The sequence below is a fragment of the Cibotium barometz genome, chromosome 23 (genome assembly GCF_041138505.1).
Source record: "Cibotium barometz isolate CiBa-2024 chromosome 23, ASM4113850v1, whole genome shotgun sequence".
NCBI classification, from domain to species: Eukaryota; Viridiplantae; Streptophyta; class Polypodiopsida; order Cyatheales; family Cibotiaceae; genus Cibotium; species Cibotium barometz.
In genome coordinates this window covers 38,337,418-38,364,175 of record NC_141068.1, presented here as the reverse complement: position 1 = coordinate 38,364,175, position 26,758 = coordinate 38,337,418, and the positions used below count along the sequence as shown (strand labels likewise).

General features: G+C 47.2%; 1 protein-coding gene across 4 annotated transcripts in view; it reads right to left on the bottom strand.

Annotated features, from left to right (window-relative positions):
• LOC147625912 (ABC transporter G family member 11-like) overlaps positions 1-26,283 on the bottom strand; it is a 56,945-nt gene extending 30,662 nt beyond the window's left edge. For 3 of the 4 annotated variants that reach the window (XM_086817447.1, XM_086817449.1, XM_086817450.1), the window contains exons 1-3: positions 25,563-26,283; positions 24,821-24,900; positions 23,885-24,177 (exon numbers count right to left, since the gene is read on the bottom strand). In XM_086817447.1, the coding sequence (XP_086673573.1) occupies positions 23,885-24,177; positions 24,821-24,900; positions 25,563-25,893 (704 nt within the window). In that variant the 5' untranslated portion in view covers positions 25,894-26,283. The remainder of the gene's footprint in view (positions 1-23,884; positions 24,178-24,820; positions 24,901-25,562) is intronic. The other variant, XM_086817448.1, reaches the window with a different exon arrangement.
• Between the last annotated feature and the right edge of the window lie 475 nt (positions 26,284-26,758).

The following is a 26,758-nucleotide window of genomic DNA, read 5'->3' as shown; positions in this document are numbered from 1 at the left end:
TAACAGGAAAAATAATCAATTCCAATTTTGAGCCCTCATCCTGATAATGAATACAATTAAAAAACAAGTTGAGACCTTAAAAACTCCTGAAGGTGTGACTCCAGAAGCATTACAAGCTATTTCATAAAGCAGTACAATGGGACAGATTGGCATTCTTTTTTCTTTTTTATATTCAGTGTGACCACTGCAGGTAGAGTTAAAGAATGGTAGAGCCTTTTTCACCAGATTGGACACCCTAGGACCCAATGTCCTCAGCAGCAAAGGCCATCTCAGTAGCCACCGTAACCCCCATCGAGAAAGACACCTCCTGCACCCCCCCCCCCCCCCCCCCCCGCGCGCACCGCAACCATGGGACAAGTGCAGGCCATCAGACCCCAAGGGCTCCCTTGATGGAGACAAATAGTGTCACAATAAAAATTACTGCTGCACAGCTGCCAACACAGTTACCGGTGTCCTGCCTTGCCCCCCCCTACTTTTGTTTTCTTTGAGGACTGGACTCTAGGACGACAATGTCATGTCACTATTATGACCATTTACACCAGGATGGGCAGGAAGTTTCAATACTGCAGCAGACAGGCACCCAGTGCACCCCAAAGCAAGAATCGCACTTCCTTGAGTGTCCGCCAAAGATCTACACACACAAGCATATCCGTAAAGCAATCCAAGTACCTCTAATCCATGGTTACCAGCGCATCAACATTTCCAAGTGGACAATACGTGGGTTCTGCTAGCAATGCCTACAGCCATTAATTGTGCAAGAAAGACACGTTTTTGTGAATTGTAGTGCTCATTTCCATGCCTAAACAGTGCAAAATAAAGACTCAACGGTGTTAAAGTGGACATGTTGGCGCATCACAATATGAATAGAAGCACTCCTGACAGTACACAGATAGAACATTATGAGCATAATAGAACGAACCATTAAGTAAAAGACAATTGTGTGCTCCAGAATACTCAGTCTAGCTTCCAACTCTCACTAGGCAACATAAGATTCCTGACTCCATCACCAGCGGCTGGCTATCGTCATACAGGGAAACTTTCTTCTCACAAGGCCAAACAATTTAGCAAACATACAATGTTGCTTGGTACAATCCTCCCTCTCTTTGCTTCTACCCTATCTGTAACAGCTGGTGCATTAGTGCCTCAAGGTGCCCAAGTCTTGCCTTCTCTTCCGGCCTCTTGTGCTCCACTTCAATCACTTTAGCATTTGGAAAGCTCAGTCTTGCCCTATTCATGGCAGACAAAGCCATCTCGGCAGCAAAGGCATGTGGCTCTGTAAACTCCAAAAGCTCCTCTCCTAATTCCCGTACTTCATGCCCATCTTTATGGCGGCCGTCCGGATTCCTCGACCTGGGGGCAGCGTCCCATCGGCTCTCTATTATTCCTTTCTGCTAGTCTGGTCCCCTGGTGAGGGGCACTAGCATCGTCACCCTTTGCATGAGCTTCTGCCTCCTTACACTAGACTGCGAGTCATGACATCCCGCCACTCCCCTTCACAGCTCTGGATCAAGTGTTTGCGGCCTTCGTCATTGGGCCTTCGCCGGGGAATGTGCGTGAGGCCAGTCTGTTGGAACCTACAGGATTCGTCAAGGACTCCATCGGCCCTGGTCTGGCTACTTCCTGCGGCTGGGCCTGGAGGATCCTCTCCTCTGTTGCATGTTCTTTTATGAATTTGTTTGTATCCACCCAACCTGACGGTGCATCCATCATGCATTGCATGGGTGGCTATATGTTGTAGATTCTGGCATGCTTGCCTTAGTAAGGCTTTTTCCTGCTTCATTTCATGTGCTGCTGCACTCCGTACACTAGCCAGCTCTCTTCTGATTTTGTCCACTTCCTAGGCTGGTGCAGTTCCACTGAGATTTCTTAACTCTGCCAACATCTGCTTCATTTCTACTTGCTGTGCTTCCTTGACTTCCTGCTCCCCCTTGACCCAGTTCATTTTGTCTTTAGCTACCATGTCTTCACTGTCCATTTTCTTGACTATCTATAAGGTTTCATTTCTCTTTGTTGGCTTCGCTTTGGCAGTGGCCAGTGCCACGTTAAAACTCTTCCACTATCATCTAGGAACCCTTCCGCGTCTTTCTTAGAGTCATGCTTGCTTGTAGCTCCTTTGCTAACTACAATGGTTAACATTAGCGCTTCATGTAAAAGATATGGGATGACCGAGCTTATGACATGTGTAATGCCTACCATGAGCACAAGCCTAGGTGTACATAGAGCTAGAAGAACCAATTTTGGGCCCCCAATTGTTAAACAGGCGGCCAGCCATTATAAAAAGAGAGCTGATATATATTAAGTGACTTATGAAATATGAAAAGGATATACAATCCCATTATCACAATTGAGTCTTCTTCTCTCTCCCTTTTTACTCTCGTGTCTATGGTGGTGAGCTTGTGTGTATACATGCTTGCTTGCTTGGTCGTATGTGTGTGCTTGTAGGTGATGCTCCCTTTCTTGCCTCTTCTCCTTCTTCTTGATCTCTCTTTCTTTCTCTTGCACACACCAAGGCATTGAGATAGGAGTAGAGCTCTCCATAGCTCCTTCTCTCATGCTCCCTACCTAGATTAAGAAAAGCTCCAATTGGGTGACACAAGTGGTGGTGAAGTGAGCCCCTAATGGCTTCACATCGAGGAGTTAACCCTCATTAGGGTTGGCTAAGTGCATGTTCTTGAATCGACCCTTGCATTGTCTCCTTTCTCTTCTCTTCTTCCTCTCTCATGCAAGGAGTATGCTCATTTAGGTGAACATCTTTGGCACCGCTGCTCGGGGTAGCATCTTTTTTTTTCTTCCGGGAAAAAGATCCTTCAATTAGTTAGAGAGAAAACAGCCACAAAGGGCTAAGTACAACCACGAAGGGCTAAATATAAGCTCGCCTATAAGGGCGAGAAACAAGTGATCATAAGGGGGAGAGATGCTTCTCCTCTGGCTGGCCGCTCTATGAGGAGAAGGCTATCTCATACAGGGGGAGGGGGGGAAAACTGTTAGAAGTCATCTCCTGTCTTTATCAAACACCAGGGCCTCTGTTGTGGGTGTGCCCGCCCTGTATAGGTGTTTTATCATTTTTCCTCGCTCCCCGTATTTTTTTTCCATTTTTTCCATGATGTGGGTGGCTGCCATAGGCTGGCAGGAGCCTCTGATGCTGGCTGACTGCACTCATGTGTACCAAGAGCTGGCCGACTTCATCAAGAGGGGTCGTGGTATTTTTCTCTGCTGGCCGACTGGATGTGCCTAGTCGTGAGGGCCACTAGTGCTGGCCGACAGCATGATGGGGCCATATAAATAGGTTGCCCCACATTGTACTCATTCAGTTTTTCCTCAGGATCTTGTGTATAGAGAAGAGTTATACGCCTATCTCTCTCCTTCTCTTGTGCTGTCTATTTTCTGCACTCTACTTGCTCTTGTGGTCTCAGATTTGGTTATCATTTCCGCTGCATATTTTGACATGGTATCAGAGCCCTAGGCTCTTGATAGATCTTGGGAATTTTTTGAGCAAGAGGGGGTAGTTACGTTGCTGATTGGTGGTCTGTTTGGACTGTTCGGGAAGAGAAGTTACAAGAGGAAGGCGATTTACAGGATCTCTGCAGGTATTCTAGTCAAGGGATACATCCACTATCCCAGTTCACAGTGAGGGCAGGTTGGAGATAGTTCCCAATGGGCAGAGGGGGGAAGCATTACTCCCAGGTGTTGTATGTTCCGTCACTTGGTTTTCATCTGTTGTCAGTGCATTAGGTTTGCAAGACTGGCGTACGGGTGGAGTTTGATGAGCATTTTGTTGCACTCCGGGACAAAGCAACAGGCCAGGTGGTTTGGGAAGGCGGAGTGCAGAATGGAGTTTACAAGCGCTCTCTCTCCCAGGTCCTTAGGTTTGTGATGAGTGGCAGTCTAGTAATGGCCACTTAAGTGTGGATACACTACAAGTACAAGCTTTCCGAGACCAGATGGTGGATAGCTTGCCAGTAGATGGCAACTGTTGGCAGGAACTCTCCAATACTAATGTTGGTAGTTCTTGTGTTCGTCAGTCACTCACAGGAAACTGAGCAGGTCACTTATGCTCTGATGTCTCGTAGTATTCGGGACAAAGAACCTCCTCTGTAGATGAGGATGTTCCACGGGGACCTTTTGGAAAGCCAGGCAGGTGGCAGTTGATTACTTGCACAAGGAGGTGCATACCCCAGGCTTTGTGGTTCCAGATTCAGAGGGGGTGGTTGACACGTTTCAGAAGGCCTTGCATGGTCTTCAGCAGGTTTCCAGGACTTGGTTTTTCACCGTAACAGGTGTTGATCCTTGTGAGCAGCGTGATGCCTCTTTGACTCAGAAGCAGAATGGTTTATTGATCTTGTTGATAGACACCAGATTGGACGTGAGCTTCCTGATGAGGCTGTTGAGCTCATGGTTGTAGATGACTCTTTGGGAGGCAAGATTGCGTATCCTGTGGTTTCTGCGGCATGCGAAGGATCATGGACTCTTGTACACAGGAGGGGGATTGATTATGGAGTCTGACTCCACAGTGGGTGTGACTCAGTTTGGGGAGGAGATCCGGACACGAGGAGATCTACTTCAGGCCTAGGAGCAGTAAGAGACAGTCATCTTTTGCCTTGTCGACGACAAAGGCAAAGTACCGGACTGCTTGTGATGCTACTTGTGAGGTGGTGAGGTTGTAGAGGTTGCATTGCAGGATTGGGCTTCCACTGGAGGAACCCATGGTCATCCAGAGGCACTTTGTTCATGAACAGATCGTTGTTGATGACATCTTGCTAGAATTCTGTTCGACGGAGGACAGTACGGTGGACCTCTTCAAGAAGTCGCTATCTCACGATTTGCTCAAGCGGCACCCCAGCTCCCTGTGGTTGGTTTCACGCCCAGGAGCTGAGAGGGGGTGTTAGAAGTCATCTCCTATCTTTATCAGACACCAGGGCCTCTGTTGTGGGTGTGCCCGCCCTGTATAGGTGTTTTATCATTTTTCCTCACTCCCCGTATTTTTTTCCCATTTTTTTCCATTTTTTCCATGATGTGGGTAGCTGCCACACAGGCTGGCAGGAGCCTCTGATGCTGGCCAACTGCACTCATGTGTACCAGGAGTTGGCCGACTTCATCAAGAGGGGTCGTGGTATTTTTCTCTGCTGGCCGACTAGATGTGCCCAATCGTGAGGGCCACTAGTGCTGGCCGACTGCATGATGGGCCCATATAAATAGGCCCCATTGCCCCACATTGTACTCATTCAGTTTTTCCTCGAGATCTTGTGTATAGAGAAGAGTTATACGCCTATCTCTCTCCTTCTCTTGTGCTGTCTATTTTCTGCACTCTACTTGCTCTTGTGGTCTCAGATTTGGTTATCATTTCCGCTGCATATTTTGATAGAAACAACCACACAGGTGGTCTATAGTGCCAAATGGGGTCACCGCCTCTATCTGTGAGGAAAGGGCTAGGCCTCCAAAGTTTCAAGAAGAAGGCTTCCCGTCGCTTCCGCATGCAGTCAGAACCTCCTTGCAACTTCCCCCACTGACCACGGAGGGTGTGAATGATATCAAGCCATATGCTCCTGATGGTCTCAGCTGGCGGAATGTGGGTACCCTCGATGGCCTCGCTACATCTAGCACACCAGATGTGCCAGGCTACTATGCTATTGCAAATCTCCCAACGCTAGCATGAGCCTGGACGCCAAACACCTGCAGGTGGGGCTGTGACTGGTACTACTGCAATACGATGGTGGGAGACCTGAAGGGCATGGCCTCCCCCATCCTCCTCATAAGTCCTGACTACTCTAGCCTTGGTGGCCCAAGCAACAGTACCCCAAGTGATAATCCGGGTCGATGCCCTGTCCATAGCAAAGCTGCGGAGAATCCGCTACCAAATCTGCTGAGCCTTCGGGCAATCCCAAAGGCAATGTCGCTGAGACTCCTGGGGGTGGCCACACCTCGGGCAAGCTGGTGACCGCCCTCCAACTACCAACCAAGTACCCACTGCCAGACTCCTATGTGCCATCAACTAGAGGAAGAGAGTGATCTTCCTCGGCCGAAAGCTGTCCCAAAGCATCTTCCAGAAATCTGAAAGGAAGCACTATGATAGGCCATGAGGCTGCCAATGTGCTGCTATTGCCGGTGTGCCATCTATCTTCGACATCTGGATCCTGCGGCCGGCCTCGCTATATATGCAAAGAAAGGGGCATCCAGAGTCTCCACCCGATCTGTGGGATCATGCCATGTCCACTCTCCAAGGTCCCACTGCAACCGTGTGAGTGGTTGGCACTCCCAAATCCATAACCGCCAAAATCTCTCCCTGGCCACCTTGGCCAGTGCTGGATCTATGTGCCATGCACGTGCCCAAAAACCACCCTCACCCTCTGAAGGTGCAACCTCTGAAATCCTCCAAGGGGTGCTCTGATCTCTCTAATCTGCCATGTAATGCAATAGAAAAAGTGAGCAGACAACTGTCCTCATCTGCTCCATAGACCGCCACAAGAATATCGTGTCTGGTGAACACACCTAGCCGTATCGGGGGGGGGGGGGGGGGGGGGGGGGTCGAGTCTGGAATAGGAGTCAGCCACTCCGGAGGAATAGCTGAGTCAATGTCGATGCTGAGCCTATCTCTACCTCGGATCCCTGTCAGGCCTCTCTCCTGCTCCTCCTGAGGTAACTGCGTATGTGCAACCCAATCTCCAAGAGACCTGGCTGGTCCCATGCTCAAGGCACCCCAGGATATGTGCGATCAGGCCCCTATCATGTGGCCACTACGTAAACGGATCAGGGGGTTCCAAACCAAAGGCTGCCAAAGCTTCTCCTCTGAGGCCACTGGAACAATCTGTTTGAGGGCTGGCCTAAGATGATCCCAAGCACGAAGTAGACTGGCTGCGAATCTGTTCTCAAAGGCAGGACTAAAACCACGGCTCGCATCTTTGTGAAGATCCATCTAGTACTCTGCGGCCACGGACCTCCAAGGCTCGGAGTGCAAGTTGAAATCCGGGCCAAGAGGAAATCCTTCCAAGGCTCACCACCGGGTTGGAGTCCTCTCACAATCAACTTACCCAACAGGACACGGCTCTGTATAGCTGGATCAATGAGACCTAGCCCCCCTCTGCTATGTGGCTGAATGATCACTCTCCATGCCACCTTGGCCCTGGCTGGCCTCCCATCACTTCCGGCCCAAAAGAAGTTCCGGATCAAACGTTGTACCTAGCCAATACAATCCCGATAAAAGGCCCAACACGAGGTGATGTACCACATGGTGGCAAGCAGTACCTGGTTCGCCACCACCACTCAACCTGCTAGGGATAGCCTCGCCGAGATCCAGTAGAGAAGCTTCTTCCGAATACTCTAAAGAAGCGGAGTGAGCTGCTGCTCAGCAGAGATATCAATGCCAACCTGGCAGCCGAGGTATTGGACTGGAGTGCCCCTCAAGATCCACTGGAAAGCCTCAACTAGTCGCCAAGTCGAGGTGGGTGATGAGCCCTCCCAAAAACCACACGACTTCTGCCAGTTGACCTCTGCTCCTGATGCACAACAGAAAATCTCTAACGCCTCCACGAATCTCTGGAGATTCCCAACATCTCCAGCAAGGTAGGCTGTTGTGTCGTCTACAAACTCTGAGTCTAGCAGCTCCTCCTGCGTGCAGAGGGGAAGGCGCAATCCCTGAAGTCCAGTCTCTTGCGCGGAAAGAAAACTACTCATGGCCTCGGCCAAAAATAGAAAGAGGTACAGTGCCAAAGGATAGCCCTATCGAACCGAGTGGGAAAGGGGGAATCTATCGCCTCGGGCTCCATGAATGAGAACCTAGCTGTGAGATGCTGAATAAAGTCCTGAGACTCCGTGAATCCACTCCATGGGGAATCCCATCCGGCTCATAGTGCCCTCTAGAAAGCTCCAATCCACCCTATCATAAGCTTTCTCAAAGTCAAGGAGTAGCACAATGAGGTCTTGTTGTCGCATCCTCGCCGAAGCTTTCACCTCCCAAAAGGTAAAGATGTTGTCCACAATACTTCGATCCTGAAGAAAACCAATTTGAGTGTCATGGATCAAGTCTGGAAGGGAAGGCTAAAGTCGCCTGTTGATGGCCTTGGCCAGAATTTTGTAGGCCGTCCCTAGAAGAGTGATGGGTCTCCACTGCCAAATCTCCAATCTATCACCACCCTCCTTGGGAATCAAATGTATCAAGCCCTTTGTGAGCCTCTCTAGCATGGCACCTGTGAGCATAATCTCATTGAAGGCGACGGGAAGGCCACCTTCCATGAGGTCCCAATGGTGAAGAAAGAGAGAAGCAGGAAGCCCATCCACCCCCGGGCATTTGCCCTTGGGTAATGCCTTCACCACCTCCGCTAGCTCCTCTGCAGTGAAAGGAGCCAATAAGAAAGACCGAAGGGAGGGGGGAACCACCTCTCTCGTGTGCCTCCAGACTCTCTCGCGCACATCCATCACCTGGGGGGATAATGGGGTACCAGTGAGAAGAAACCGGAAGAAATCCGTGGCAATGGCTCTCACCTACGGGGAATCAGAAACAATAACTCCATCCTGGCCACGTAGCCTACGAATACCGTCTCTCCTTCTGTGAGGGCCGGCTATCTCAAAAAAGTCTCCAGTAACTTTGTCACCGGCTTGAGTCTAGAATGAGGCCTTGGCATGGTATCTATACTCCACCCTCCTCTCCTTAATGGACCGAATCTCCGTGGAGGCAACAGCGATCTGACTCTCAATCCACGGGTTGTCCGAGGAACTCTCCTAAAGACGCTGTAAAGAGGCTAGGCCCCTCCTCGGACTCCTCTCCTGCTCTCGAAATCCCTCCAATCTACTCTGGGCCGCCTCTTGCAAAAAAATACTGACCTCCCCAAGGCCCTCATCAAAAGTGCACGCTGTAGATCCTGAGGAAAAGTCCAGACCCGCCCATATCTGCTCAATCCAGCTACAAATCTCAGGGTTCTAAATGAGGCTGTCTGGAATTCTGGAGCTCGCATGTATGTCATGCCTCCATGGGTCCTCAAGGGATAGAATAACTGGGGCATAATCTGAAAATGTAGTGCCTGCCAGAATACCAACCATGCCTCCACAGCAGCTGCAAGCCCACTCGTCAACATAAAACCTGTCCAACAGAGAGAGGTTGGGGCCAGTGATCCGCCTATCCGATCGAGAAAAGCTAAGACTCTCACGGCTGCACCCAAACTCTGGAATATGCCAAGGGTCTTGTCCCCTAAGAATCAATATCTCCTCCTCCCATGCAAAGTACTCCACCCCGGAGATAGTGACCGTGCCACCTCCAAGTTTGTCCTTTGCTGCCTCTATCATGTTGAAGTCACCGCCCATGCACCAAAAATCAACCTGGGGAAGGGCCTGTCGGACACTGCTCCAAAAGATAGCTCTACCTACAGCCGCATTCGGGGCATAAATGTTGAGGAAGCCAATGCTATCCTCTCCAATCATAATGGTAACCCACTGAGCACGTCCTCGAACTATGACTCCTGACCCTGTCAGAAGCTGCTCACTAACAAAGAGACACACTCCTACCTGAAGGGCCGTAGGATGGAGACCAAAACGTATGACTCTTGCCTGGTAGAATCTTCCCACAGCGGCGGGTACGCCCCTCGGTAAGATGGTGCTCCTGAAGGAAAAGAATGTCGATACATCCCCCCACCATAGCACAATGTAGCTCTCCTCTAAGGAGGCCTCGTCTCTGAAAGCACTGAGGCCCCCCCTAAGCCCTGAACGTTCCATGAGACAATCCTCATATCAATCTCTGTGTGAGGCGGAACTACCGGAACCGCCCTCCACTCGAAGAGTCTTGGGCGTAGGCTTAGCAAGGGAATAGTCACAATCTGTCCTAGTGCGGAGTTGTGTCAAGTGGACGTGGATCCTACCCTCCATGTACTGCCACTCTGCCCGAGCGCGCGAGAGTATGCATACTCCGTGCTCCATCGATCACAATGGAGGTATCTGTAAGAAGGGTGGAGAGGTACTGCGGAAGGTATGCATGAACACAAAAAGCAGCACCTCCAAGCTGGAGGTCACCATCTCCCCTCCCTGGTCTCTATGGGCAGATCCACCAAGCTCCATCCTGGCCAAAGGCCATAGATGAGTAAGTCATCGATGATCCAAAGATCTTGCAGATGATGCGATAGCTCAACTGCCTGATCCTATATGGTAGCGGCCACCAACTCTGGATCCCACTCTGTCTCGGGGGCTGCGCTCAAGGGGAAAGAGAAGATCATCGTGCCATTCTCTGGCGTAGAGGGTCTAGAGTGGTGGAAGACCACACATACCCGAATAGGGGCTATGGTCTCCTCGAACCTGTCTGTCCCTTCCGTCGGAAGACACCGAAAGAAACTATAATCCACAGGCTGCCCCAAGATCCTGGGGGGGGCCCGCCTCGGGACTCTGGTGGGAGAACCCTCATTGGTGAGGCCGCAATGGTCATCTCCACCGGCTCTGAGAAACAATGAATCAGGCGGCAAAAGGTACTCGCCGTCTGTCTCCTCTCCAGGTCAGGGGCTGCAGGGGGCCGACGGGAATGCTCTGGAGAGGTGGAGGGGGGAGGGATCGTAGCCACGGAGAAAGAGGAAGGGGAAAATGGAGTGACTGCGGGCAGAGTCAGAGGAGAGGGTGGGGGAGGGGGAGGGGGAGGGGGAGTTGGAAGGCGGAGAGGCTGGAGAGGGATGCTGCTAAGAGGTATCCATCGGAGAGGAAGGTTGCTGGGGGGAAGGCTCGACGAAGCGAGGGTGGTGTCAACCTACCCCACTGGGCACTGAAGGCCAGAGGAGAAGTCGCGAGACGAGGAATCGGCCGCCACCTCGGGGGGGGGCTGGGGGGACCCTCTCTGTGACTGGAGGGGGCCTGCCGTCTGCGGGTGGGTGCTATGATAAGTGCTCGAAACGGTTCTCTGACAGAACCGAATCCTCCTGCATGTTGCCAGCCTGGCGCACACGGTGGCGACGCTCAGCTTTGGTGCTCGGCCGGCAACCGGGATGGGGAGCGGCTGCCATGGAGTCCTCCTGGGAACGAAGACAAGAAGAGGTCGAAACTTGCCGAGACAATGAAGAAATAACCACAACCTGAGGGTGCTGTCGAAGAGACGAGGACAGGCTAGAGATGGCGGAGAAGAGAGGAAAGGAAGGGACGGAGAACGCAAAAAGAAAAAGAAAAGAGAAAGAAAAAAAAAAGAAGAGAGAAAAAGAAAAATGCTCGGGGTACTTAGCTTAGGGTCCTCCACATTCTATTCCTGAGCTAGTCTTGATTTGCCAAGATAGAATGCAAATCCACCGGTAGGAGTTACTTATGGATGTTTGTTTGATTTGTGTCATTTTGCTTTTCTTCATACAATGAAATGCAATGGAGCATTGGGAGCATGGGGAGGTCCGGAGGCTACAACAAAAGCGCAAAGCCTCCCAGGCATTGAACATTTTCTTAACAGACCTTGAAAATAAGCTCATTAAATATTCCTTATTTAAAAGTTTTAACGAGTTGGAATTGCCAATATTTCTAACAGAAACACTTACAATTGGACATGTCCGTGGTAGCCTGCCGTTAAGTTGGCTACCATCCACACACGAGTGGGAGTTGGATTACATTGGAACTTCTACTGTACTCATTTGTATATCCGAAAATTTGTCTTGAGAAGCTACAAGTGTGTGCCCTAACCTTTCTCTTAATTCCATTAATTTTGGTTTTTTCTTCAAGCAGTTAAAAATTGCATATTAGATTAATCCCACCATTAATCTTAGGATATTAGGATTAATTAGGCATTCCATGCATCATTGGGTAGCTTGGGACTATGCCTAAGCCATCCATAAAAATAAAACGCTAAAAAATCATCATTAAGGGGGAGAAATTAGGGAAAGACCAAGAAAAAACTAGGCATAGTTCAGTCTCGGGTTGCATCTCTGAGAAGTGAACGACCTCGTTCACTTCACAAAGGTACGGCCGTACCTTCTTGAGCCATGCCCGTTCACTTCCTGTGGGAGAATCTTTCCAAATCTGCTCATAAATGTGAGTAATGTGCATTAAAAAGGGCATAAAAATGGTACAATTGAACTATCAGGGGAATATTTGAAGGCGGCTGTCAGAAGATATGCCATTTCCGCACAGTTAAGACACCTGCCAGTCAGCGTGTGATGAGCATCCGTCTGTGCCTTCACAGACTACGTCCGTTCCTTCACAAGTAAACATTCACAAGTAAACGGCCGTACATTTACAAGTAAACCCCCACTCAAGATACGGCCATACTTTTTCTAATAGAACAACTGCTCCTCCACCAAGAGCCTCAAGTACTCCAGAGTTGAATGGCTATAAGAGGGAGCCAAGAGTATGAGGGGTTCTCTTCTCAAATATCTTGCCATGATCGCCCGAGAAGCTGAAAATTCAGCAGTGCTTCAGCTTTCACACCGGATGCCAACTCGATGATGATCTTCACTCCTTCTTTAGCTCCAGTACAGCGGCATAAGGGCCTCCACCTCCTCCTCTCTTCCACTCTTCACTTCGACAGGTGACGGCCTTTTTTCACCACCCTCTCTTTCCTTCAATCGGACCCATCATTTTATAATGCAAGCTCACGTTATGATCAGAAGTACAAGGCAAAAGAAGCAAGTACGCCATGTGGTTAGCATGCCATATTTTTCAACGATGAGCTGCAGAAATGCCACCCATAATCTGCCCATGTTTTTTCCAAGTATGGCTTCAGTACAGCCGCCGTCCTTCACGCCATCGGCTGCTACAGCAGTACCTCCATGCAGCACTACCACATGCTATCCTATTTCTGTTTGAAATTTCCAGATTTGCAATCAGTATGGGCGCCGCCGATTTCCTTCACACGAGGCTATGTGGGCTGTCGCTGCCTTTCCTTATTCCATGGGCTACTAAGGTTTTAAAACCTTAGTTTTAAAATTTTTGAAGTTTCATATCATGCGCCTATTCGCATGCTAAGAGGGCCTCCCCACTACCACTACTAGCCACTTGTTTCTATGCCACCACTAGCCTAAAAGAATCTGACCATACCTTCATGCTACCTATGCTCGGCCATCTCCAACTCCACATCACATCAGTCAAGATCAAAATAGCCTCCTCATTGACAAGTTTCCAAGGCATTGAGCCCCTGCACCCAGTCTTCATGGGCAACCATTGCCAGAGTTTGCTATCTCCAAGTAGTGTTACCAAGGTGCCACTACCACTGAGCTCAAAGCACAGCAATCATGGAGAGCTCTTGGCAAAGCACATCATCATTTCCTGAGCTGTGCTACTCACACACACAATGCGTCCAACACCATGCTATAAATATACAATAATGAGTTCATGCAACCACAGCGAAACCATAATGCCAGTGCACCCTCACCAATCATGGGCAGGGATGCAAACCTAATATGCACAAGCAAAAAACAAAAACCGCAAGCATCTGAGCATACTAAGGCCTGACACACATAGCCTTGGCCACTCCTGTATGTGGTTTTTGGTTCACCAAAAACTCCTAACATGTTTTGCCCACCCCTAGGCTGCTAAGACATTTATGTATAGCAGTCTTCATGACCTTGTCTTATTCATCATATACATCCTCTGCTTTGTAGTTCCCCAACTTATCGCCTGCATCTGAATGGATCTATCCCCTGGATCAAACACCATGGGTCTTTGCAAAGCTCCAAACTTCATCTCCTTCCCTCAGTCATAAGGCCACGTGTACAACCTTCCAAGTTCTGTTACCTGTAGTGGCATTTGGAGTTTCACCAAAGGCCCCATATACTTCAGTACCTGTATTTACTTGCGGAGTTCCACCAAAGGCCCCATATAATTCAGTACCTGTATTTACTTGCACATAATACCATTGCCAGGAAAACCTGACATCATTTTTCCCTTCTTCTGCAAAAGAGCTCCATGTATAACCATCTTCCATCCCCATCAGATCTATGCTGACATCTTGGCACATAGTGTCCAAAGGCACATCTTCATGAAGGATATTGAACACATATTTTTGCACTTCTGGATTAGGCACTATTGCACCACGCAGTTCCTGAGATTTCCCATGACACAAGGCATCTTCATTGTCTATACAAGCATCAGGGTCCATAGGCAAAACATTGGATCCTTCATCAACATCATTTGCAAGCATTGAAAAAACATTGTCATCAAAATTTTTCATCTTCCGTCAGTCCTTGTGGAATCACATTCCTTTTAAGGTCTTCTGAGGTCTTCATCGAAGCTTCATCATACTCGCCCAACAACTCCTCTTCAGCCTCATACGCCAACTCCATAAACTCATCCCATGAATTGCCTAAAACCTCACCTTGCACTGCATCTATCCATGACTCCTGCTCCTCTTTCTTGATGAAAGAGACTATATGCTTCTCCTCCTCGGAGCTATACACATTGGAATCCTCTTCATTGTCTTCTTGGAAGGTAATTTCTTCGTAAATGGCTTGAAATTCAGGTTCTTCCCCAAGGCTTCCCTCAAGGTCTTTTTGGAAAGGCTCTTCAAAACATACCTCCTGAAGTAGAAAAGGTTCTTCGTTCTCAAGGCTTGTGTGATCATTTACAGTGACAGGCGCAATAGACTTCAAAGGAGTACATGTAAGAACATCATTAAACACACAAGCACCATCAGCCAGTACATCATTGGGTGAGACATTCCTTGGTCCACCTTCATCAAGAACATCCAAAACATCCTGTTTGGGCTCCATCAAAGGATAAGCTTGCTCCCTACTTTTGGCTTCATCAGCGTGAACAGTATTGACTTCACATGGCATACCATACATATTTGATGACATCATAGCATAAACAGGCATTAGAGATCTGGGTTTCTCCTTCAAGGAAGCCACATCGATTAAGCCTAACCTGAACATCTTCCATTCCTTTTCTCTAGCAGTCTTCACAGCATCTTCAAAAGTGCAGGGCCATTTTAGCTCCACTTTGACTTGCACTGGTGCCTTCAAACCGGAAATAAATCTTTCCTTCTTCAACATTGTGGGGGGAGCCTCATTGCCTAGAGACTTCCAAAAGTTTTGGAAAATCTGCAACATAGCCATTGACAGCTTGGTCCTCCCCTTGATGAAGAGCTAAAATCTCCTACCATACCAATTCAGGAGCTTTCACCCTGCTGAACTGAGTCACAAGGGCAAGCTTAGTACCATGATATTCCAACTGCATTGGAGGAACATCCATCTTCAAGGACACAACATAACCTTCAAACCTCTCTTTGCCTCTCCTTGCAAACAGAAAGGAAGGATCTTCAGGAGCATGCCAGGATCGTCTTTACCTTTCCAGAATGCTAAAAACTCTATTTTTTCCAGGAACCGATTCACATCTTCTTTAGGTAGCCCATTAAACTCAGGGAAATCCTGAGTCATATCAGCAATCTTTGACAATTCAACAACTCTGCAACCAATTACTGCCAAGGGATTACAACCAGCACAAGACACGAGCCTGGGCTTACCACCTTGGAAACTTACAACCAAGTTTAAGCTTCCATTACACAACTACACACTACACCAAACCTTACGAACACATACCAAGGCTTCTCATCTCCCCTTTTCACACAAAAACTGAAGCATTCTCCTCAGTGGGGGCACCAAAACAGTGTTGGGTAGAGCAAGAAACAACACCAGCCTCTATAGCAACCCAACCCAGCACCGTAATCACCACACCAACCCAAAGACGAATCTCAAAAGAACACTTATTGAACAGGATCCTTCAGTCTTCAAACCACACTGGAATACAATGAGATAAGAAGTGACAAGAGAAGCTATACAAGAACACCAGATATGCAACTCAAGCCTTTCTTTCACAACTAATAAGTAGTGCTTTAAGAGAGTACAACTGGATATGATAAGGGGTATTATTTTAGGCAGGTACAAAAAGAGTTCTCAATCCATGTCTTCGTCATTTACAAGCTCCGCATCAAAACCATGCTCAGAGATTCAAAGGCAGGTGAATATCTCACACATCAACATCATCAACATCACGTAACAACACATGAAAATGCATGCAAGACTTAGGATCAGACAATCATGGTTTTTTCACTCCCAAAGGTGTAAGTAGAACATCTAGAGCTTCCATTATCCTCCGTGATCCTTGTTTTTGTTGCCAGTTCAATGGTTATGCCTGGGGTAATTAGGAAACACAACAGTTCTTTGCTTCTTCTCTCACAATGCTTAGTTTTGGGTCTTCAAAACGGCCATACATCAGCTCATTAACACCTCTTCTCTGCAGGGCATCTACCTTCCTTCTCACAGCTTGATCTTCTCAAGGCTCCAAAGGCTTCCCATCAATTCACAAGCTTGGTATATGGGCAGCAGCAGCAACAGTCTTTTGTTCAATGCCTGGAGTCCCCACTCCTCAGTTTGGGTCTCTTCTTGTGGACTCTAACTCTGGATGACTGCAACAAACCCCTGTCTTGGTGCTCCAGCAGCTTCAATAGCTTCCTCAAGGCACTCAAGCCTCTCTCTCAATGTGAGCTTGCCTCAATGTGAAGTTCTCACTTCATTCCTGCAGCATATTTTCTATGAGCAGCCTATTTTATAGTGGCCTCCCCTCATTCGATTACCTGCGCCCCATTTGGTATGAAGCCCAATTGGCCATCATGCACCACTCAGCCTCTGCTGTTATTGTCCTCGATCTGCTTCAGGAAAGCGCCATACTTGCGAAGAAAAGACCCACCAGATCTTGCCATATCCGCCAACGCACAGCCCAAACTCATCAGCCGGCTCCTGCTTGTCTAGCCACGTAGCCACCATGCCGTTTACTTGCCAAGTCTCAGCCCGAAGCCCATGCATCTACCTCCCATATTGATCTCAGTCAGCTGCACCATGCTCAGATTCCATTTTGGAAACTGTCGACGTGGCTGTGCCATCACTGCCATACCATATCACTAAGGCTTACCATGTCCCAATCATAACCACATATTAGCCACTTGCTTCGGGTACCCTAAGGATTCCTCGCAAGGCCAACAGTTGAGGTGCATTGTGTTGTGCTAGGGCTGGCAAGGCCAACGGTTGCCTTGGTTAGGTGGCAAGGCCTGTGGTAGAGGCCCCACTTGAGCGGCTCTTTGGTGGTAGCAATCTGAGGTTTCATGACTGCCCCACCATTGGCAGTAAGCGCAGTAGAGAGTGGATCTGGGTCTCAAATGTGGACATTCAGTACCAATGTGGTTTGCTTGACAAATTGGGCACCACACTAGTTCTCTCTTGGGGTAAAGATGAGGTTGCCCAGCTTTGGCCTACTCTCCATTGTTGGGTCATTTGCTGCATTAATGCAAATGCTAGCTACTCCACCTATTGTCTTGAAGAGGATTCTTTTCCCTTTCCTTCTGATTTCGTACTTGTGGTTTTGAAGGAAGCTTCAGAAGTTCCCTTGTGCAATTCTTGGGAACGAGTTCCCTTGAAATTGTCTTCAAAATTCATAGCGCTTCTACAGCATTGCTCAAAGGAGTATGCACCATAATAGGGAGTTATGCATGGCTATATCTTCAAGTCCCTCTAGGAATAGACCGATTAGTCTTTCGACAAAGAACTCGACCCTATCGTTACAACGAGAGTGAAGATATCTCATCCGGTTGATATAGTCCCGGATAGATTCTCCCTCTCTCTGTTTTACATTATGCAACTGTTTAATCAGACTCCATCGAGTTCCTTGTCTTGAATATTCTACTTTGAAAGCCTCTTTCAAGGCATCAAAGGTAGCCTTGTCTTCTACTTTGGAAGCCAAAGGCACTCACCTTAACCAACCTGATCTTCCACGTGGCCAAATGCCTCACAAATCTAGTTAAATATCTCCATATGAGGTATGGAGTCTCCGAACCTGTTAGTGATGTGGGCTGGTTTATTCCTTTCTAGTCTTGGCCCTTGCACCGACTGCACGAGTGCTGGTGGTACGATCCCTGAAGCTATCCCCCTCCCTATTTCCATGGCTATCCTCAACATTTCTAGTGTCAATCCTACCATAGCCGGGGCTGGTGCAAGTTGGGGTCTGATAGGTGGGGGAGCTAGGCCTAGAGGATGGTATCACATATATGGACCGTGCCTTAATGGTGGGCTAGTGTACACTTCCTAATGATCCGTATAGTATCCAAGATACACTCCGCGAGGCAGGTAATGGCTGTACATGTGAGCCGTGTGCTGGTTGGAGTGTTTTGTGTGGGCTCTTTCTCTTCGGTAAGAGGTCTCTGGACCTTGGTGAACAGGTTCTTGACCTAGGCTTGGTGTTGGCCTACGATCCTGGTATGAATTTGCCACCACAGCAATCAGCATGACTCCCCAGACCGTTGGATCAATTTGGATGGGGCTGTCTGGGCCTTGCCCTACCTCAGGTCTCGGATCTAGCGGAGTTGTGACAATTCCTTCAGGTTGATGATCCATGCCCGTGTCCCTAGGATGAGGCTCTTCTGATTGTGTTTCCCATGATAAAGTTTTTCAGTCTTGAGGCAAGACTCCTTTGTGAATGTGCAAGGGATCTTGGGGGTTGCTCGTCAATCGTCTACCCATGCACTGAGCAGCCAATCCTCCTATCGCTAAGTCGGGAGTGGTTCGTCTCATGTTTGGATGTTCTTCGCTTTCACTGGCGCTATCAAAGATCAATACCGTTTGACTCCACGCTATGTTGGCTGAAGGGTCAGATCTAGCAAGTGATTGCGCGTAGGATAGTTTAGCGTCGTCAAACAAGAGATTGTTTCACACCAATTTCCTTGAGCATACGTGCATAAATGTGTCGAGTGACAGTGTAGAGTCACACTCTGGACAAGAAAATTTTTGCCCTCTAGAAGCTTGGGAAAGACTGCTCGTTCAAAAAGGAACGGGCGTTCGCGTGATGTTGGTACCGGCGTGGCTTAGTGAGAGTTACGGCCGTATGTCGTCGTTCATACGATCATGGGTTGAGAACAAGAACAGGCGTTTTTACAATCGTATGTATGGCCATATTCACCGTACATACGATCGTGGGTTAGAACGGGAACGGCCGTTCCCCTGTGGAGGAACGGGTGTTCTTACGTCAGGAAAGTATGGTTGGGGATAGACAGAGGAACGGACGTTGCTTGGAGAAATCGGCAAACCCCAGAATCATGTACAGGAGAGGCCGAGGCATGTGCTTTTGGCTTTAGAACACTTCGTTGGTTTTGTTTTGTGTATTTGATAGTAGAAGTTCGATCTTTGGCAAAAATGTGTATGTTTTTGATGTATTGAAGAGTTGCATAAATCTCATCCTTGTACAAATATAGCATATGTCTATGGTATGTATTGAAGACTTAGGAAATGATGATATGTTCATGGTTTTGTATCCTCCTTGTGATCCTATTCATACGTAGCACTAACATAAGTATGCATTTGCCTTCAAAAGAGCAGATAGAGACAAGATGGAATTAGTAAAAGCCGAAGCACGACTGGCAGTACTGGTTGCAGACGAGTGTGCGGAAGTCTTCAAGCTTGATGCTCAAAAGATGGAGGAATGGGAGGAGCATGCCATCAACGAGCTTAAGGGGGTGTGGGAGGAGTATTTGCAAAAATTCAAGGCTCTCATGGAGGCTCCCACACCATTTGCAGCCAAATAGTCCCCCTTGGAAAGGAGGACCGGAATCTAAATGGTGGGGAAGAGCAACAAGCTAGGATTTCCGGAACAGGACTCGAATCCCGACACTTGACAAGAGGGCAGGATAGGAGCAAGATTGGACCGGAAGGTGGCAGTGGAAGTGGGAACAAAGAGGTGGAGGAACTTCAAAGGAAAAACACAAAACTGATGCAAGAGCTGGAGGTCTAAAAGAAGAAGAAGTTTGCGAATCCAAAAGCGGAAAGGAAGAAGGCAATGACACAGCAAGAACTGGCAAGGACCGGCAAAGAAAGAGTGCCATGGACCAGCATGGCCATGGACAACATACCCCTGAATGGGCTAAAGGAGCATGTGTTGGCTACCACCAAGGAGCTTGAAGATAAAGTAAATGATGAATCCACTTTCTAGGTGTAGGTAGAGAAGTTGGAAGGACTAATACTAGAATTCAAGGAACAACGGAAAGCAGGATGGAAAAACGATACAAGCACTAAAGAAGGATGTTCACCTAAATGAGCATACTCCTTGCACGAGAGAGGAAGAAGAGAAGAGAAAGGAGACAATGCAAGGGTCGGTTCGAGAACATGCACTTGGCCAATCCTAATGAGGGTTAACTCCTTGATGTGAAGCCACTAGGGGCTCACTCTACCACCGCTTGTGTCACCCAAGTCGAGCTTTCCTTAAGCTAGGTAGGGAGCAATAAGAGAAGAAACTATGAATGTAAAATCCTTTAAGTATTATCAACCTTAATAATTATAAGGTTGTGTGTTCACACACATTTTAATATTAGCTGGACATTTGCTCTCATGTGGGTGCCCAACATTATTAATAGCATTATAGTTATTATTGCATGAGGTAATTCTTTTCCCCCATACGTGGAGGGTTAATGGGAGTGTAATTGAAGGAAAGTACCCACCTTGTTATTATCAGCTGTACTCGTCTACATTTATACTGTTTGTACCCGCCTACACCTGTAGCTGCACCCGCCTGCAAGTACTGTACTTGCTGCAAAAATTGTACCCGCTTGCTATCCTTGCATCCGGCTGCTGTTGTACCATACCTGTTGCAGAAGTGTACCCGCCTGCTGTTTTACTGTACCAGCATTGTACCTACCTGTTGCAAGTGTTGTACCTGCTGCAGAATTGTATCCGCCTGTTGTACTTGCATTTGTACCAGCAGAACCTGTTGTACTTAATGTACTTGTACCTGCATCTGAACCAACAGTCCTGTTGTACTTACTGTACCTGCTGCTGTACCAACATCTGTACCAGCAATACATGCTGTACCTGTTGTACCTGTGGTACCTGCAGTACCACCTGTACCTGTTTGTACCTACTGCTTGCACTAATTAGGAGTACATTAAAAGGGGATGATCCTCTCTCCTGAGATCTGAATCGAAATCTTTACCAGGCATTAGTGCGGACGTGCCTGTTGATGCACGGTCCCGGAAGACCAATGAGGGCAAGTGTGCCTCCAGTGAAGGTGGGAGTGTTGGGTTTTATGCTGTGTATGCACCCAGAGGAGTGCTAGTGATCACCAGTAGATTACTGGGGCACTTTTTACTTCAGTTAGTGGAGGTTTTTTCCCCCCAGTTTAGCTTAGTTTCACTTATAACAGTTTATAAGTGTTTTGGTCCACCCGGCACAATTTATGGCCGGACATGTGAACGCATCTTTTAGGTAACTTCATTATGTGGCTATTGTACTTCACATTATCATACTGAATATGAAGGATCTCTCGGATTTGAAGCTGCCAAGTGGAGCATCTCCCTGGACACCCGTGTCTAGCTCCCTGCACCTGGATCACTTTGTCTAGGGAGATGCCAAGAGGTGGGGTGGTACATGAGCTCTTAGTGTGCGTTGTCTGGTCCTTGCATTTGGGTAGAGCTCTCTCGTGGTCGTCGGCTGCGGCCTCCATTGTGGTTTGGATGAAGGAAGCTTGTGATGGGGGGTGGTTGTCAGAATACGCAGCGGAGATGATGACCAGATCTGGGAACACGAGCAAAACGCAATGCAGAAAATAACAGCACAAGAGAGAGAGAGATAGAGGCGTGTAACTGTGCTCTATATACACAAAAGAATAATCCCCACGACTTGCTAAAATGCACAGTCGGCCAGCAGCAGGTGGGGTCGGCCAGCATCTAGGGGGGTCGTGGACCTGAAGCAACACAAACAGCCAGCACCAGCATGTCAGATGCAGTCGGCCAACTTCAGGGGTCCACCACAATGGACGCGGAGAGCCTCCCCACAGTCATAGATGTCAAGGACCCACTCTAATCTCCACATTGTATCATTGTAACAATGAACCACTGGCACTTACGTGGCTGTTTTTTCTTTTAGCTCTCGTAATGGCCTTCAACACATCCCCTCTTTTCACATGTCAATTGAGTTTCACCTACATGGGCAGCCCAGTGGAGATTGCACACTCATATGTGTACCTGGGAGTCACTTTTACAAGACCGATCTTCTCGATGAGCCATGCTGCAGAGGCTAGACTGATGCGAGGGTATGCTTCTCTTGCTCTCATGGAGAGGCAATGCTTCCAAGCACATTTCCAAGAGCCGAGGACCAAATGTGGCTATTTGACACCTTGGTCACTCCGGCATTGATGTATGGAGCACCGTTTTGGGCACCTAATCTTACAGCGACCAAATGGCCGAAGATAGAGAGGTCTTAGGTCATGATGCTCTCCCATATGTACGCAACAAACCATCGGTCCCACATGATATTATCCTGGCAAAGTTTGTTGCAACACCCATGGTAAGTAGAGGCACTCTTCCAAACAGCCATGTACATTCATAGGACCAGTGCCATGGCCCCATGGAGACTCCCAAAGCTCACCCTACACTCCTCCCAGCCGCTAGCAGCAGATGGACACAAGTCATGGTATAGCCGAGTATGCACCTGGTTCACAAGGGAAGGACTCAGGATGGATCGCCTCCCCCCACTCCAATATGACCCGGACTCCCAGCAGCTAACAACAGATGGACACAAGTCATGGTATAGCCGAGTATGCACCTAGTTCACGAGGCAGGGACTCAAGATGGATCACCTCCCCCCACTCTAGTATCACCCGGACTCCCAATTCATCAAGCTCTCTCAGGATGACAAGAACCGGGTGATCAGATATGATTTATCAGGACTATACATACAGGATACCTAGATCACCACATGAGCCACTCACACAAATGGCATTACTACATGGATACTTTCATAAGGCTAACAGAAGATGGTTTCATACTGAGGGCCAAATATCTTGACATATACATGTCACATGCCATGCGGATTGCAATGGGCCAATTGCAGGTGTCATCGCACTACTTAAGGATAGAGACAGGAAGAACCATGCAGATACCTCGTGAGGAGAGGATATGCACTATGTGCCAGCACAAGGTCGAGTCAAAGGAGCACTTTATATGCAGGTGCACCGTATATTATGAGATTCGAGGGAGGTTCCATTGTCTCTTGAGAGAGGGGTTTGGACCCTTATCCAGGATCATGGATTACCCAGATCGATAGTGTCTGGGCCTCTTCCTACTAGAGCTTCATCACCACAGAGACTCAATGGTTAGGGAGTCGAGTCCCCATGGGAGACATCAATCAGTTCTTCCAACCACGAGAGGACACCCCACCAGCCATGGATGACATACCCACAGCCTCACCCCGCTAGATCCCACACTGGTGTGACTCTAGATTGGTTAGCTCGGTAGGTTGTATGATGATGATGGTCCCACTTTGTATCATATGGCTCGGATTTGACATTCCCAGTTCATAGCTCTAGTCTTTTCTTTTGCATAATGAGATTACATGGGCACTATTGTATCACTTTTGGTCTCATAGACTCGCTGGGTCTTTTGAAGACGTTTAATCTCTCTCTCTCTCTCTCTCTCTCTCTCTCTCTCTCCCCCATGATGCTGTATTTCATGGACGTGATGTAACCTTTTGGTCTCATATGTCATTTTGGCCTTTTGTAGACGTCAATATAACTTTCTTTCTTTCTCTCTCTCCGAGTACATACGCAATGTGCATAGCAAGGTTTATGCAGAACTATCTATTTTTACTCGATCAAGAGTGTTGATAAGCTTTGATTTGTTACGTGATCTGTTTAAATAAGTGATATAATCTAACGAGGCCAACCTATAAGCAGTAGTCCCATATTTGCCATACCCCTATTTGTACCTTTGAACCACCTTACCAGGTGTCTAGCTGAAGACTTCAGTGCTCTGATACAAGTGTTGGAGGAGTGGACTGAACTGGACAATGAAAGCCTTTGATAGTCACACAAGCAGAAAGGTCTTTTTAAGTTTTGACTAAGATACACTATATTACTGTAAAAAAACTTCAGGATACAATGCTTTAAAGCCAGAGAAAATCCAGCAGAGTAACAGGTGTACCCATCAAGTCCATCAGTTGCCTCATCCAAATACAGCAGACGGGGCCTCATTACTAGCTCCATAGCAAGAATCAAGCGCCTTCTTTCCCCTTGGGTCAAGCCTTTGGAGTTGCAGCGCTGCCCAACTTGTCTGGATGCGCAATCGTTAAGACCCAAATCTAGAATGGTTTGGTGAACAAGATCCATCTTTTGCTTCATAGTCATTGTGGGGGGAAGCTTTAAAACCGCAGAAACGTACATGTTCTCCTGGACTGTCAGCATCTCAGGAAATACGTCCTCCGCAGTCAAATATGCCTGGTATCAAATAGAAACATAAGAACAAAGATTTAAAAATATTAAAAGATTAAGAGAACCAGTCCTTCAGATTTTTCCCTGCATTTGATTGACCAACCAGAAGTTTAAACTACACATAAAGTACCTCAACAAAAAGAGAAGACTATATTGGACCTCTTTAGTGTCAGGAATTAGGGTATTGAGAGCACTGAAAACATAAAGATTTAAAGTCGATTTTATAAGCCAAAGAAAGCATTCCTTTTGATTGTGTGAGAAACAGGGTTAACTGAATCACTAAAGAAGGAAAGCTCTAAAATGCATGTGAGCTTGATGGATCCCAGGGCATAAGCTCCCCCCTGGGCCACCCCCATCGCACAAGGTGAGTGATAAAATCAATGATTTGATTGTATGGGGCCCATGGTCATGTGCATGAAAAGGGCAGCCCTAGTCTCAATTCTCGATCCCTTGTCCATCTCCGTACTTATATCGAGTTACCTTTTATAGAGATACACAGCTATGATTTAGAACAAAAACCAAGACACTGCTGGGAAAGCTTTCATTTGCATTAGATTACACATACCATAAATCAGCTGTTTGTTTTTTAAAGAAGACTTTAACACCTTACTACCAAAAGAGGGAGGTGATGCGGTCCCAAGTAACTTACAGCAGTGCCATATGTAAGCTGTTGTCTTCTGCCATTCAATAAAATTTCTCCTTCTAGGATTTTATCTTGAGAAAGCCTTCCTACAAGCCACTGCAAAGCCTTGTTTAGATCTCTCTCTCTCTCCCCTACACACTCTTTTTTTTTTGTGAAACTCTCCCACACACACACATACATACATACATACATACATACATACATATATATATATATATATATATATATATATATATATATGCAAAATCTACCATACGTATGTGTGTAGATGCAAGTGCATGCATATTTGAATGTATGTATGTGTTTATACATGCAGTTACATACGCATGTATGTATGTATGTGTGTATATGTGTAAGCACATTTGTATGTATGTATTTGTGCGCATACATATTTATGTATATGTCCATATGCATGCATGTATAAATTTATATATGAATGCATGTATGTATGTATGTATGTATGTATGCATGCATGCATACATGTTTTGTATGTATGTATGTACGTATGTTTGTATGTGTGCACGCACGCATGCATGTATGTATGTATGTATGTATGTATGTGTGTACCTTCGCATTATAGATGTATGCATGCATATTATGAAGTGCTACCACCAAAGTATATTCATGTGTGTGTGTGTGCACGCGCGCGCGTGCCTATGTTTGTACTCATGCAAGCATGTATCTATGTATGTGTATGTGTATGGGGCGTGTGTATTGCATATTATGTACTGCTCACAGCGGAGTGCACCTGAAAGTGCTTTCAGCAAAGTTGATTTGCCTGACTTGGAAGAACCCAAAATTGCAACCAAGCTGAAGGGCTCTGCAAATCCTGATATGTTGTCCAGCAGCACCTCAGCATTGGCATTGGGGTGTGGAGCCAGCACCTTCAAGTCCTTCCAAGTGAGGGAAACAGGAGGCCCTCCCAGGATCTCACTATGGTACTGTGCAAGGGCATCAGCCACATCAGGAAGTGGGCTTGCGGTGGATTTGGGGGACATGCTGGGAGAAGGCTGAAACAGCATGTTGAAGCTTCTCAAGGGGAGTATATCACCAGCAGGGCTAGGGGGTGTGGTAGCCATGCCAAATGTTTTTCCTGTATGTGAGATTGGGAAGCTTCTTGAGAACCATACGAGTCCCTTGATGCAAAATTTAGACAGTCGCCAAATGTGTAATCACCGATTGCCTAGCATATAATCATCCCTTAAATCCATAATTTCCATATCAGCCCATTGCTCCACAGTTCAGACAAATCTGTTTCATCTAAAGCATGTGGACAGAGCAATGGTTAAGAGAAGCTTACTACTAATGCAATAGGAAAATCGTACTTAATGTCACACAGCATGCTCAGAATGACAATCCAAGACTGTCCTACATGCATTGAACCCATTATTTGTTGTTCCCCAAAAGGACAGGGCAAGTAAAAGATTTGATATAAAAGCTAGCATTTGAAGAACCCACACCAAGAAGCAGCCCACCATCCCCTTTTTTTTTTTAGGGCATTTTTTTTTTAGAGCTGGTCCCAAAGATTGAGACAGCACCCAGAAATCCTATTGTAGATACTAGAAAATAAAAACCTGAGAAAACCTGGCGTTTTTTCCTGTGGTGCAACTTAAGTACTGACATGACAAAAGCACTATGGTCTTGTAACCTGCATTGAAATAATTACACTGTTAGAATGCAGGTGGAGTAAATGGGCTGGCGATGGGTCATTGGGTTGTCCATGTTGGTTGGCAAAAAGTGAGCTTTGTATCAGTACCATAAATGAGTTTTCTTTCCCCCTTTTGTTGTAAAAAAAGAGAAAGTGGGTTGTTGTCCATGTTGGTTGGCAAAAAGTGAGCTTTGTATCAGTACCATAAATGAGTTTGTTTTCTCCCTTTTGTTGTAAAAAAGAGAAAGAGAATGATTGTTTGCTTCTTACTAGGCTATCACTCTCACTTTAGTCCA